Source organism: Physeter macrocephalus, chromosome 9 (assembly GCF_002837175.3).
Source record: "Physeter macrocephalus isolate SW-GA chromosome 9, ASM283717v5, whole genome shotgun sequence".
NCBI classification, from domain to species: Eukaryota; Metazoa; Chordata; class Mammalia; order Artiodactyla; family Physeteridae; genus Physeter; species Physeter macrocephalus.
In genome coordinates, this window is record NC_041222.1 from 106,352,856 (window position 1) to 106,368,370 (window position 15,515).

At 41.5% G+C, this 15,515-nt stretch overlaps 1 protein-coding gene across 1 annotated transcript in view; it reads left to right on the plus strand.

The window, feature by feature from the left end:
- Positions 1–15,515, plus strand: part of NEK1 (NIMA related kinase 1) — a 205,564-nt gene that overhangs the window by 133,470 nt on the left and 56,579 nt on the right. The window contains exons 23-25 of the mRNA XM_028494271.1: positions 8,476–8,607; positions 10,453–10,518; positions 10,604–10,832. Of these exons, the coding sequence (XP_028350072.1) occupies positions 8,476–8,607; positions 10,453–10,518; positions 10,604–10,832 (427 nt within the window). The remainder of the gene's footprint in view (positions 1–8,475; positions 8,608–10,452; positions 10,519–10,603; positions 10,833–15,515) is intronic.

Here is a 15,515-nt window from a genome sequence, read left to right on the forward strand (position 1 = left end):
GGTCCTGGGTCATCTTCACTATCATTATTCTGAATTCTTTTTCTGGAAGGTTGCCTATTTCCACTTCATTTAGTTGTTTTTCTGGGGTTTTATCTTGTTCCTTTATCTGGTACATAGCCATCTGCCTTTTCATCTTGTTTATCTTTCTGTGAATGTAGTTTTTGTTCTACAGGCTGCAGGATTGTAGTTCTTTTTTCTTCTGCTCTCTGCCCTTTGGCCTATTTCCCCCTTTCTTTTCCTTTGTTTCAGACATAGCATGCATAGGGCGTGAGTATGAAATAATTGCTGTGCTAACTTATTGCCTCTTCTGCAAGAGAACGTTGTAGCAACCACATTTGTCAGAAGTAGAAATATCTCATCTTCATAGTCAGAGCTAGTAATTTGTCCTCGTAGCCAAATCCTTTCAAACTTACCTGTTGTGGAAAGGAGGGTGAGCCTACCTTTGTTGGCCTCTGTATAGTGGAGTGGGGAACGGTCTACCTTTGTTCTCTTGAGCCCAGGAAACAGAAACATTTCGTCCTTTGCTGATTTGCCCAGTGGGGCAGTTTCTATCAGGGTGAATCAGTATGAAACTGCCTGTTTCACACGTGCACAGTAGCAATTCTGACTCCTCAGATGGCAGCTGGAGCCTGGCCTCTTCTGCCAGAGGCTGCCCTAGACCTCATACACCCACCAGTACACTTGCACGAACAACCACATGCTTATAGTACAGTCCAGGAAAAGCTCCCTTAGAAGTCTTGGCTCTCTAAGCCATGTAAAACCAGTGTAATTTGTTTTTAATTTTAATGGTAGATCTGTCTTAGATAGTTCTAAAGTGCACAAAAATGACAGATTTTATGTATATTCCTGATAGATAATACTAATTTCTAGTGCAGCACAACTTTGGATTTCCTCATGTTTCTTCACAAAGGTTTTTACGGTGGCGACATTAATTAAACTGTGGCAGGAGCCTGGCTTTTGAGGTCCAACAGGCAAGCAGCCCCCTTTCTTTGGGGATAATTATTTCATTGTGTGCACTTTTGGAAAGACTGTCGAACAAGGTGCCCTGGCTTCTCCCAGCTGAGGGACAGGCCAGTGATCTAAGGTGGACCAGATGGACTCTCCGGGCATGAAGTTTGAGCAGGTTGGAAGTTGGAGTTGATTTAATCAAGCGAGAGAACCTGGTGAAGCCAGGAGTGAGCTTCTGCTGTCAGATCCATGCAGCTACCCCGGCTCCTGTTCTCTTCTCGTGGAGGGCTTCCCTCTGCTTTGTGATCTGCCTACAGCTCTCTTCTCTCTTCTCCCCGCTCCCCTCCTCTCTTCCAACTCCATCCCCCGCATCTCCTTCCTCCAGAGTTAGTTTCTGTTGCTTTCAGCCAAAGAACTTTAACAGATTGACTCTGTAACGTGCTCTGCATGGGACCTCGCGAATAGCAGCAGCATTGAGTTCACCAGGAATCCTGTGGCTCGTGCTGTGCAGAGCTGTGCCCAGAGGACGCGTGCGGGAGGGGTGAGGACAGCGGCAGGCTGGGAGTCAGGAGACCTGGGTCTATCTCAGCTCTGCCAGTTAATTAGCCTGTTTGGGGGACTGCCTTAATGTTTGGGGGCCTTTATTGCCTCATCCATCTCTAATGTTGTTGTGTCTCAATGTTGCCTTGAAAAATAACCTTCACAGTGTAAGTACTTAGGTCCAGTTTAATCTACAAGAGTGGATAAAAGTTATTTTTACCAAGTAATTGTTTGAACAGGAAGTCTAATTTAGCACAAGCTAGATGTATTATAGGGACTTACGTGTCTGTTCCTACTCTAACTCAGGAGTGGCTAACATGGTATTTCAGGTTGGGCTTAGCATTATTCCGCTCCCAGAAATGTTCATTAAAGGTTTGATTGTATGTATGTTGATGCATTTTTACCCAGTAAGACCACCTCTCTTTCATTGGATTCTCAAGAGTATCCTTGGTCTAACAAACAGTAAAAATCACTGCCTTAATTATTCTGATTCTTTGGCATGTATACCCAATTTTATAAATTTTTCTTTTTGGCACCCTTAGTGGTAAAAATTGTAGTACTAAATAGGACTTTAGAATGGAGAATGATTTTCATGTGTGATGATAGAGTTTTTCCACCCAAATAACAGTGTTGCTTTTCCCAGCCAGCATATATGCTCATATTGTAAGTAAAACATACAAGGAAGATAGGTTTCGTTTTTTAGAACGGTAGCAGTGTATTTAGTAATCTAAAATTCAGTGAAAAATAGAATAGGGAAATTCAGAGACTATGTTTTGAGTACGAGTTTCTTTTTAATTGCGTTGGACTCTTTCTTGTGTATTTCATTTGTGTTCTGTCTTTGTGTCGTGTTCTTTAGACCTGCCACATAGGCCTATAAAGCCTCCACCAGGCTGGACACACTTACCCTTCTGGCTGCCTTGGCATGTTCTTATTCTTAGACATACTTACAGATGCATTATCGTAGTACTAGTTCAGAAAAAAAATTCAGATACAAACACTTTTATATTTTTGGTACTTCAAAGACAAGGTTTTGAGAAGTTAAATATGAATTTGCTAAAATTTGGCCAGATGTATCTTTAGGCTACATAAAATTATGTGTGAAGTTGCTCTGTACTCAAAATATTAAATTAGGGCATTTAATAATATTTTTCTAATATACATTAAAATCTTAATAGTCATTCAGTATATAGAGATGAAATAGTATTTATATTTATACTTCAAGATTAGCTAAACTTATAATGCCATGTATTTATAGACCTGGCCTCAGTATTTGGTGAAATTTTTAGTTTTGTCATTAGGTGGCATTGCTGGTTAATTTTTCAGCAAATAGTAAAACTGACAGATAAAATAGAAGGAGTTTTACAGTGATAATTAAAAATCTTGTGGAAATATAAGCAGTATGGAAAAGTCTTGAATTTATTAACCTGGTGATAAAATAGCTAGGGAAAAAAATCTTCTAAAGCAATTTGTTTCTTAAACCTGACTTATGAAACTTTCAGGTCAATGTTTTATTCCTATTGCAATTTTTTTTTTTAACTTTGAATTTTGAAGAACTGTTAGAGTGAAGTAGGTATTCTAGACATAACCAGGTGATCAATTTGTAACAAAATTGGGTTATTTGTTTTTTGTTTTGAAGTTTTATGGGTTTTTTCCTCTATGAAACTTTGTTTTCTTAATTTAATTAATTTTTGTGTTGTTTTACCATATTCAGTCATCTTTCTGAATTAAGGGCTCAATCTAAGGTTTTCTCTTTTGACAAATTTAAAGATACATTATTATCTTCCATCTCAAGGTCTGGTTAATACTGAATAGCATTAACGTTTCTGGCTAAAAATAATATATCCATGATGTTTACACAGAAGGCCCAAGTTCTCCTGTGCTAGTAAGTTACTGATGTGTGTTACCTTGGCTTATAAAGGTGTTGCCACGTCTCAGTAGTTACCCTGAATTACCCTTAATTTTTCAATAACTGAATTAGTTTTGTTATAAAGTATTTCTAAGAGTCAGTTGGGTGTTCTGTTTTTGTTCTTTGGTTTAGGTTTCATATATCTTTCTTTACTTGTTTGTTATCTCAGGTTCTTTTGGTATGTTTAGCTTAGCTGACCCGGGGAGAGACTAGTACATGTTTGATTATAGAACGTAAGCATTTCGTGAAGGCTGCAGACGATCCTTCTTATAAAGGTGCCAGTGACTTTCTTACACGGTGGATCATATATCTTAGAGACTCTGTCTGTACCAGTCGTTAGCCATATGTATGGCAGCCAGACAGATTTTAATATACTACGGAGTAGAATTTTAATAGTCATGTGTGACACTTTTTCTTCATTAAAATGCCTTTTGTTGATTAAAAGAAAAGACTTCCTTTCAAAGATGAGTAGCGTGCAGAGAATTTAACAGAGATCTCCCATGTCGTAGCCCAGTCCTGCTGCACTGAACTTGATTGTCATTGGTCTCAGGCCCTGTTTAACTCATAGCACTTTATCAATAAGCAGATATTTTTTTTCTGTTACTTTAGGTTTCTCTTAAGGTTGAGACTAATATAGGAATGTCTCTAATATATTTTACAACTTAAGACTATAAGGTCAAAATAAAGAGTTTTCAATCCCTTTATATGTGACTTTTGCCATTAACTAAGGACAAATTTGCTAAGTATTCCATAGAGGTTTTTAAATTCTTCTTAGGTCACATATCTCCAGTTTCAGAGAGTTGTGCCAATGTCTTGTTTAAATTGTATAAGAATTATGTGTGTGTGTGGATAAACATTAAAAAGACTACAGATAAATGAAGTGCAATTAGCCAGAGCAGGGGTATATGGGTGAATTTTTTTTCTCTTTTTTTAAGAGTCTCCTTAATGTTCTTATTCTAGGCAGCTGACCAGTGATTTTGGGAATGACTTTTGAGTTAGTCTCTGTAAGCATCAATGAAAATTGTATCAGAGGCTGAGAAGGGGGGTTGGTGGTATTCTTGCTTCAGTGAAATTGGTTAAATTCATATTATCACTCTTGTTTATTCATACAATTAAATTACTCTATTGATCACTTTTTTATCTTAGTTTTTTTTTTTTTTTGTGGTACGTGGGCCTCTCACTGCTGTGGCCTCTCCCGTTGCGGAGCACAGGCTCCGGACGCACAGGCTCAGCGGCTATGGCTCACGGGCCCAGCCGCTCCGCCGCATGTGGAATCTTCCCAGACCGGGGCACAAACCCACATCCCCTGCATCTGCAGGCGGATTCTCAACCACTGCGCCACCAGGGAAGCCCTGTCTTAGATTTTTAAAAATTTGTAATGTAAGGTATTTGTCTTTCAGGTTTCTGCTTCATATTGACTTCTATAAAACCTTTGCATACGGTGCTAACACTTTCATTTCTGATTCTGCACTGATGGGAGGGTTTTGATCTGTGCTGTACTCTAGAGATCAGAAACTTGCTTTTGTAAACTTCTTCATCTCGTCAGGGATTGAAACCAGATTCTGAGTGTTTAAGGCAGATAACCCTATTTAATGGAAACTAAATAAGTGTTTGCTGAACTATAATAATTACTACTATTTACTAGGAGCACAGCTGTGCGCTTTACACATTTAATCCAGTGAGTACCGCATTCCCATCTTAGAGAGGTTTGAGGTCCAGAGAGGCTAAGAAACACTGAGGGCAGGTGGGCCGGAGCTGTGGGCCCCTCCTGCCTGTGTGCACTCGCGGGGCTGTGTGCGGGGCTGCCCGACCGCACGCTCTTTCCCTGGTCTGGAGTTCCTTCTTCCCCAGAGCATTGAGCACACATCTACCCACTTTATTTCACTGCAGCATGCTGTTTGATTTATGTGTTCCCTGTTCTCTTCTAGTTTATAATCCTTTCAGAGAAAGCACTTTGTCATCATTTTGTTTTTTCCTCCTTTTTTTTTTTTAAATTGCTTACTGCAGTTAGTTGTGGTCTATAATATATTGGGTTTTTTCCTAACTTGATTGAGCTGTAACCCTCAAATAATTCTCAAATTCTCCAATCAGTAATTACGGATTAAAATAAAATGCAGAGTTTGCACACCCAAATTAATTTGTTTCCTTCAAAATAATCATCTAGGGAAGTAACATACTTGTCCTAAAAATGCTGCTATTTGATCAGAACCAATTGAAGTATGTTTATATTTCCTCAGAATTTATATTTTTTTGAATATACTCTATGGTACTAAGACAAAGTTTTAAAACATTTCTACATAATTTTTCAGGGAGATAATACTTTTGTGAGCTCTAGATTTTTTTTTAAGTTAATTACAATAACATTAAATATCAGTATACTTCAACAGTGCTGAACTGTGGGATTAAAGCAATGTTTCCATCTTCCTCTTATTTTTTTAATAAGGACTTTATTTTCTTTGGAGCATTTTTAGGTTCACCGCAGAATTGAAAGGACAGTGCAGAGATTTCCCATGTACCCCCTTGTCCCCCACATGCATACAGCCTCCCCCATGATCAACATCCCCCGCCTGATGGTACATTTGTTACAGTGGATGGACCTGCATGGACACATCCTCACCGAAAGTTCATAGTTTACAGTACGGTTCACTGTTGGTGTTGTGCCTTCTGTGGTTTGGACAAATGTGTAATGACATGTATCCATCACTATGGCATCATATACGGTGTCCTCAGGCCCTGCCAGCCCTCTGTGCTCTGCCCACGCATCCCTCCCACCAGCCCCTGCGACCCCTGATCTCTTTACTGTCTCTGTAGTTCTGCCTTTTTCAGAATGTCATACGGCTAGAAACTTAAAGGATGTAGCCTTTCAGACTGACTTCTCTCACTCAGGAATATGCATTTAGGGTTCCTCCTTGTGTTTGCATGGCTAGATACCTCATTTCGTTTCAGCACTGAATGCTCTTCCATGTATGTACTGGTTCTTTAATCCATTCATCTTGGTTGCTTCCAAGTTTTGGCAGTTACAAATAAAACTTCTATAAACATCTGTGTGCAAGTTTCTGTGTAGACCTCAGATTCCAACTCATCTGAGTATATGCCAAGGAGCCCAGCTGTGATTGTATGGAGTAAGAGTATATTTAGATGTGTACGAAACCACCAAACTGTCTTCCAAAGTGTCTGTGCCATTTTGCGTTCCCACCCATGTGGACTGAGGGTTCCTGTTGCTCCACGTCGTTCAGCAGCGTTTGTTGTGGTCACGGCTGTGGGTTTCAGCCACCATAGTAGGTGTGCAGTGGTGTTACCTTGTTTTAATGTGCAGTTCCCTAACGGCATACGATGGCGAGCATCTTTTCATAGGCTTCATCGCCTTCTGTATCTTCTTTGGTGAGGTGTCTCTTCAGATCTTTTGCCCTTTTTTTAAACAAATTTATTTTATTTATTTATGTTCGGCTATGTTGGGTCCTCGTTGCTGCGCGGGGGCTTTCTCTAGTTGCGGCGAGCAGGGGCTGCTCTTCGTTGCGGTGCGCGGGCTTCTCATTGCGGTGGCTTCTCTTGTTGCAGGGCATGGGCTCTAGGCACGTGGGCTTCAGTAGTTGTGGCACGTGGGCTCAGTAGTTGTTTGCTCATTTTTTAATTGGGTTGTTTTCATGTTTTTGAGTTATAAGAGTTTTTTGTGTATTTTGATTAACAGTCCTTTGTGTTTATTTCGTTTGTAAATATGTTCTCCCAGTCTGTGGCTTGTCTTCTCATTCTTTTGACAGTGTCTTTCACAGAGCAAAAGTTTTTAATATTGATGAAACCAGCTTATTAATTCTCTTTCATGGTTGTGCCTTTGGTGTTGTATCTAAAAAGTCATTGCCAAACCCAGGGTCACCTGGATTTTCTCCTATGTTATCTTCTAGGAGTTTTATATAGTTCTGCGTTTTACATGTAGGTCTGTAATCAATTGTGAGTTAATATTTGTGAAGGGTGTAAGGTTGTTTGTTTGTTTGCCTGTGGGTGTCCAGTTATTCCAGCACCATTTGTTGCTAAGAAGACTGTCCTTTCTCCATTGAATTGCCTTTGCTCCTTTGTTAAATGTTAGTTGACTCTATTTCTGGGCTCTGTTCTGTTCCGTTGATTTGTTTGCTGTACTTTCATTAGTATTACACTATCTTGATTACTGTAGTTTCTAGTAAGTCTTGAAGTCAGGTAGTATCATTCCTCCAACTTAGTTCTCCTTCAATACTGTGTTAGCTATTTCCATCTCCTTTTGAGCGAAACAGATATTGGTGTAAAATGAAAGTACAGAAAAGTAAATATTAGAATTGGATTACTGTCTTATGCTTAGAAGATGCTCAATAAATATTGCATTTGAAATATTGGTATTTACTCAACAGAAATTCTTGTTTACTGGTTTGAAGAAGAGATAGAAGTTGGGAGTGACTTGCTGCCATGTTCCTGTGAGCATACTGCGAAATGCCATTTCCTTATATTTACTGAAAGTTCAGAACATAATTTCACATTGTTTACAGAGTCTAAATGTCAAGATAAAAGCAAAAACATATATGAATATAACAAATGGTATTTTTAGTGAAGTAAATCTTATTACCTGTACTTTTCAATTCTTCCTTTGTTATTTATGTTGACATTTTTATAATCAGGGCTCTCATGTTGGGTGATTGATGTTCAGACTTTAAGATTGTGCCAAACTTGTAGAATTTGCAGAAGCATTTCGTTTTGAAGTGTAAGATTAGTAAATAATCTTTTTTTTCTTCTCGCCGAATTTTGTAATGGATTAAAATTAGAGTAAGAGGACTAATGTTTAATCTTTTAGAAGGCTGTTTGTGAAACATTGTTAACGCAATGGAAAGGAGTTATTTAGTACCACGTGGCGCATGATTCGGTTTACATGTGAGGCCAGAGATATTTCTCCGTGTTCGCTGATCTTTCCCCAGCACCTAGTACATTGCCTTGTGCAACAAAACTTGAGGAATGAAAAAATCTCCTTGTGGTTAGAGTGTATAGACAGTGACCTTATATACACCATTTTATCTCTTCATGCAAATGTAAATTCCCCAATGTACTTACATTCTTTGTTACAGTTGGTGGCCAAAGGAATAAAGAACTCTGATATGTCTCCACCTTCAGGACAGCAGGAAATAGGTGGCTCTCCATCAAAGCAACAGATGAGACCTGTTATTTCTGTGACTTCTGCTTTGAAAGAAGTGGGTATGGTAAGTTTTGTAAAATCTAGAACTCCTCAAAGTCAAAAGATTATTAAAAGGGTTAAATTTAATGAAATTACATTAATTCCTAATGTCCCATTAGGTTTTTCTAGGGAAAAAATTACTTCTTAAGATTTTCATGTGTGGTTTACTCTGAATATTGAAGCCTCACTGGTCTTAGGTTTTATATCTAAGACCACCTGGTAGGTAAGAATATATTGAAATTATTCTCTTTTTTACTTTAAAAGACTATTGGACAAAAAAACATATAGAAATGTATGAAAAACAATGCAGAAAACGTTTTTATACCATAGCACTCACAATTAGTAAAGGTTTACTTTTTAAAAAAATAATGTCTCTCTGGTACTTAATTAACTCTGGGAATAGTGTCCAGGACGTGTACATGTATTTAAAACTTTTTAACATAGCAAATGTTAGAGGACTCAGCATAGTTGCACTTAATTCATCAATTATTTCTTTAACCTTCTTTCTACTTTTGAATCTCTGTCATGTCATATGGATGGTAAAACAGAACCGTGGGCAAGTAAAAAGTTTAAACTTGGAAGTATGTTTGGGCATCTCTCTGAAATGTGAAAAACTCTGTTCTGAGGTTCAGGGAAAGGGGCTCGTGGTATGGAATTTCAGGCAGAGGGAAGAGTCCGAGTCATATTACACATTACCCTGATTCTGTCCTTTCCTGGTCATTGAGGTCTGTGCCTTTTATTTGTTGAATTTCACAAAGTTTTTGCAGACAGCACTGACGTTATTGGCACACCGGTCTTTCACAGCCTTTGTGTTTATCTTGAAAATAAGATTGAGTGGGAAATACCAGCCTTGGTCACCCTCAAGGACTTGATATAGGAAGCCACTGTTGCTCAAGCAGGTGTAGTCTCTCTTCTCTCTGGTAACGAGCGTGTGCTGCGTTGTTCACTCCAACTTCAGATGCCCCTGTGCGGGCCCTTCCTGGTCCCCAGTCTCACATCCCACGTAGCTGCTCACCTCTCTGGTCGTAGCGACTGCTAATGCCTGCCACTTTACTGGGTAAAATGTTCTTTGTCTGTTTTACATGTATTACTTTAAAACTGACCACTATTTAATAATATTTGAGGTAATCCATGTAACTAAATGGTTTTTCTTTATGTGTCTTCTTGCTAAATATCACTTCCTTAAAACTTTGAGAACCGCTTTTCCTTGCCCTGAGTCTTCCAGATACCTTTGCTTTCGCAGTTTTCATAACTACTAATTTCTTCTTTTCATATATTTACAAATTCTAGATCGTCTAGATTACTCTGATTATACTAAGCATACAACAAAATTTATTTTATCTTTAGTACCAAGGACTCAGAACTCTTTATTTTTACTCTTTACTTAGGGAGAAAAGCCAGTTCTCAATTATGTTTAGTAAGTAGTATGGCTTAATAAGAATATATGTACCTGAAACATAAAGACAGCTTCAAAATAACACAGCCTGTCTTGAATTGTTCATCCATCAAAACTTCCCTAGCTCTGAGTATATGAATTAATTTTTAAAATTTCTACAGTAAATGTAAAGTTACCAAGAATCAGGTGCCAAAGAGGAAGAGAATATAGTTAAATATGTGATCAAGCAATCCAAAAATATGACAAATAATTGAGAATTGGCTCTTCTATTATATATTACATCTATTAAATGATAATATGTAACTATTCCTCATTGCTCATAATGAAGAGAGCTGTGTTAACATTTTACAGGAATAAAAAAATTCACAAGGAGCATGAAATGTTAATGAAAATAAAAAGTAAAAATATCAAAACTTTTAAGGTGGATTTTAAAAATAACATTATTTCTTACTCTGTAACTATCTGTGTTTAAAGGACAGAAGTTTGACTGATGCCCAGGAAACCTCAGAAGAAACGCAAAAGACTAACAGTGCTATTTCGGTAGGCACAATTTTCAAATTTTCTCTCAATCATTTTACTTAATCGTATACGTATTAAAATACAACATTTTTTTTAACTGTTTCAGAGTAAGCGCGAAATACTACGTAGATTAAATCAAAATCTTAAAGCTCAAGAAGTTGAAAACGGAAAGCAGGGTCACTCTGAAATGGGTGCAATAATTGTTCACGAAGACGCCAAAGAGCAGGAAAAAGAAAAATCGGTTTCGTCGGATCGCAAGAAATGGGAAGCTGGAGGCCACCTGGTGATTCCTATGGATGAATTGGCACTGGACACGTCCTTCTCTGTGACTGAAAGTGCGTATGAGCGTGCTCGTGTCCTGCCTGGTGCAGCCCAGCACGCTTAGAGGGGCTGAGAGAGGCTGGAAGGGTTTCTGTAATAGGTGAAACGTGGAGAAGACGATTCAGCTTTCACATGGCAAGGGTTTTTCATAACAGTCTGTAGTGTCAGAGCGGGAACTAGCTGTGCACGTTTAAATTGTGTTACTGTACTTTAGGCCTTTCTCTCACGTTAGAGTCACCTGTTAGCAGGGGTAGTTCTTGGTGAGAATCAGAATAGTGAACTGCAGCAAAGACTCGGGCGGTCCTGTCGGCATTGAGCAGGGGTGTCGAGAGGGTCTCACGCAGTGATCCCTTCGCACAGCGTTGATTCCTGAGCCGCTGCCCTTTTCTCGCTTCGTTCCTGGTGCTGGAGGTGCAGCAGGGAGCCAACAGACACATGTGCTCGCAGGGGGCTCACTTTCTAAAGGGCCAGTCTGTCCATCAGCTAAGTCAGTACAGTTCTACGTGAGATTTCTGATGGACCACTTTGGTAGAATTCTTTCTTGTGTTGGAGAAAAGTCCACAGGCTCCACACAAACAGTTCTGTATTGAGTCCCACCACCGGCCACACACACTCCTGAGCAGTGAGGACACCACAGTGATGGAGACGGAGCCCCTCCCTGAGAGCTGCGCGCGTGTCAGGGCGTTGGTCAGTCGCCTGGAGGTGGTTTCTGGATGGCGTGGCGTTCTGAGGGCTGAGGTGCGTGAGCTGCCCTGAGCCCAGGACGCGGGGGAGAGCCTGGGACCCTGGGGAGCCGATGCAGCTAGCGCGGATGCGAAGGTGAGACTCCCCGAAGCCTCTGGTGAGCGGGCCCAGAGCACGGAGAAGCCGCAGGTGGAGCGGACCACGCCTGCAGAGGGCTCTGCCCGCGGCCAGGTAGGAAATAGCTTAGGCTTCGCAGGCCGCAGGGACTGTGCTGCCGCGTCTCTCCTCCGGCCCCGCTGTGCAGGAGCGGCGGCAGGCACTGTGCAAAGGCACTCGTGGGGCCGTGTTTCCAGTGCGGTGTTTTCTAGGGACACTGACATTGTAATTTCATAAAACTGTCTTTATATCTTCTTTCTTCTCTCCAACTTTCTCTTTCTCCTTTGCTGTCTAGAGTGCTCATGATCGCTTCCTGGGGCGTTTTTATAACAACTGTTTTAAAATCCTTGTTAGATCATTCTCGCATCTGTGTCACATTGCTGTCGGCTGCTAGTAGCCATATCCCGAGAGAGTTAAGATTTTCCCGGTTCTCCTTATGCTGAGTAATTTTGACTTATACCCTAGACCTTCTGAATATTCTCTTACAAGGCTCTGGGTCTTGTTTACGTCTGATGGAGAACATTGACAGTTTTGCGGTCGGCCCAGTTAGAGTCAGGTCCTGAGTTCCCATCTGCCTTCTGTGGCCTGTGCTTTCAGTATCGGCTCCTTTTTCAGAGCCTGGCAGTGCTGCTTGAACTTGTCCGGCTGTGTACCAGGCGGTGACTGGTCTGGCACCCGGGTGTTCCTCGGTTTGCTGGCTCGCTTTTCGGTCTTTGATACGCAACACAGGGTCAGATCCACGTGTGCACAGGAGGTGAGCTCAGGTAATAGCAGGCAACTTCAGGGGATTGCCTTCTGGAGTTCCTTTGTCTGCACCGTCTCCCTGGTGTTTTCTGTCTCTGGTCCTCTGGCCAGAAAGCTGAGGCTCTGGTTACCTCACTCTGCCCTGTGCTTGGAGCAGGGTGGCCAAGAGCCGGAGGAAACAGCCCCGCCGTCTGGGTACCACGTCTCCACCACACAGGACGGAAGCGTCCTCTCCCCAGCTTTACGGGCTCTGGGTTCTGATTACCCGTGGCAGCGCTTGGCGCTGGAAAGGAGGCAGTGGAGGGAAGAGAGAGAGATCCTCACCCTGTCTCTCCAGGCATCAGGGTTCCCTGGCCCGGCCCTTGAGACAGAGTGGAAGGCCCCTCCTAGAGCTTCCTCTGTCCGCAGCCCAGTGCCCTCCCGTGGGTTCCTGACTGGGGAAACGGGAGGGGGGTGGAGTGTACCACCTGCCGGGGGTGCTTGGAGTTTCTGTCTTCTTTGCTCATCCAGCTGCTTGGCTGCCGCTCAGCGTCCTCACGCAGCTGCCCCTGCGCGGGTTCTGGTCCTTAGAACTGTGTCGGTGGGGGGCACGGCTGGCGCGCGCTTATTACTCCATCTTCCCAGGAGTCAGAACTCTCGTTATCCTTTAGCCATGTAAATACTGCGAAAAAAAGCGCTTATTGTACTTGTCCATGTAGTTACCATTTCTGCTGTTCTTGATTTCTTTGTTTAGATTTCTGTATCCGTGGTATCATCTTCCTTCTTTTAACATTTCTTGCAATGCAGGTGATAGATTCTTTCAACTTTTGTATATTGAAGAGGATTTTTACTTAATTGTATACCTTATTTTTAAATTAATACAGATTTAATTATATAATTTTATAAGGTATAATTTAAATTTTTTTAAATTTAGAAGTTGTATACCTTAATTTTTAAAAGATGTCTTCTCTGGGTATAGAGTTCTAGATTGGCAGTGTCATTTTTGAGTGCCTTAACGATGTTGCTCTGTCGTCCTTTTACTCGCATTGTTCCCGACAAGAAATCAGATTTACCTTTGTTCCTCTCTCCATAACATGCTGTTGTTCTCTGACTGCTTTTAAGACTTGTGTTTATCACCGGTTTTGAGCAGTTTGACTGTGAAGTGCCTTTTACCATAGTTTTCTTCATGTTTCTTTTCCTTGGGGTTCACTGAGCATCTTGGGTCTGTGGTTTATCATTTTCATCAGATTGGAAACGTCTTTTCCAATAGTTCTTCAGGCATTTTCCTGTGCTGCCTCCCCGTCCTCTGGGGGCTGCAACCGCACGTGTATCAAGTTGTCCCATAGTTCACTGATGTGCTTTTCATTGTTTAAGATTCTGTTTTTTCCTGTGCCTTTCATTCTGGATAGTTTCAAATTCACTTATTTTTTTTTGCATTGCCTAATCTAGTATTAATCCCATCCAGTGTATTTTTCATCTCAGATATTGTGGGTTTCATCTCTACAAGTTCGATTTGGGTTTAAGTATCTGCCATGTCTGTACTTAACGTTTTGATCATATGGAGTACAGTTATAAAAACTTTATTAAGTGTGCTTGTGTGAGAATACTAATGTCTGTCACCATTCTGAGTCCATTTTCATTGGTTAATTTTTCTCCTTATTATGGGTCATATGCTTCTGCTTCTTTGAATGATTGGCAATTTTTGATTGGATGCCAGACATTGTGAATTTTACCTTGATGGGTGCTAGGTTTTTTTGTGTTACTGTAATTATTCTGGAGCTTTGTTCTGGAATGCAGTTAAGTTAGTTGGGCTCACTTTGATTTGTTTATGTCTGTTTTTAAGATTTGTTAGGTGAGATCATGGCCACGTTTAACTCAAGTGCAAATTCTTCCTAGCACAGAGGGAAAGCCCTTCTGAGTGTCCAGTTCACCACGAATTATGATATTTTCCAGTCTGGCTGTTGGGAACAAGCAGTGTCTCACATCCTGTATTCCCTGTAGTCTCTCGGGTGGTTCTTTTCCTACCTGAGGTCGTTTCTTCACACATTTGCTCCCTTCAGTGCTCTGCTGAATACTCAAGGCTACCTTCTGGAAGTCTCTGGGCTTCTCTTTCTTCTGCCTTAGTCTCCCAAGGGTCGGTCCCAGCTCTGTCTCTGGAACTCAGGGAATCTGCTGGGCTCTGCCTGGGTCCCCCTCCTGAGCTGCAGCTGGAAACTCCCAAGGCAGCAGGAGGGCCCGTCATAGGAGTTGTCTTGTTTGTTTCTCTTCTCCCAGGATCCATGTTCTTACCTCTTCTTATCTTACTTCTTGTCCAGTGTCTTGAGACTGATGTTTATATATTTTGTACAGTTGTTTTGGTTATCCAGGCAATAGCATAACTCTGGTCACCCTGTTCTATCTTACTGGGAGTGGACGTACTTGAGACCAGTTTTTACAGGCTGTTGCATTCATCTAGACAAAAACTGAAGACCTTAACTGGGAGATAATAAAAGCGGACATATGTAAGAGATTCTCGAGGACAGACTTATAAGGTCTTCAAGGGAAACTCTTCTACAAGTTTGTCAGGGCAAGAACTTTGATAAGCAGATGAGGAAGCATCAGAGTTAGGAAAACTGAGAGTGTGGTATGGATTTACAAGAAAAAGAGACAGCAAGACGAGGGCTAGAATATCTGCACTGAGTTTGTCGGTAGAGGCATGGTGACCTTGATGAAAGCAGCGTCGCTAGAGGGCTAGGGGCAGAAATAGAATCCAGGGATTAAGGAGCGCATGGCAGCTGAGGAAGGAGCCTGTTCCAGAAGCTACGCCGTGAGGAGAAGAGAGATGAGGGTGGTGCCGGGTGGTGGAACCTTATGGAAAAGAGCCTTGAGGATAAAAGTGCATCCCCACACCCATTTTAGTACCTGCCTGACCTCGGTCACAGTGCACATTGGAGCCCAGCGTCCCTTCCGGTGCCTGCGCCGGCGCCCCTTGGCCCCCCTGCCTCTCGCTCTGTCCCTTCTGCCTTCATGAGGCTCCCTTCCCACTGCTGGCGATCAGCCGCTCTTTGTACTTCACGGCCCTCCTCCCCTCTCCTCTTTCCCAAGCCCTTTGCACGGCGGCCTGCTTTTCTTCATTCGGACCCTGTTGTTCCACT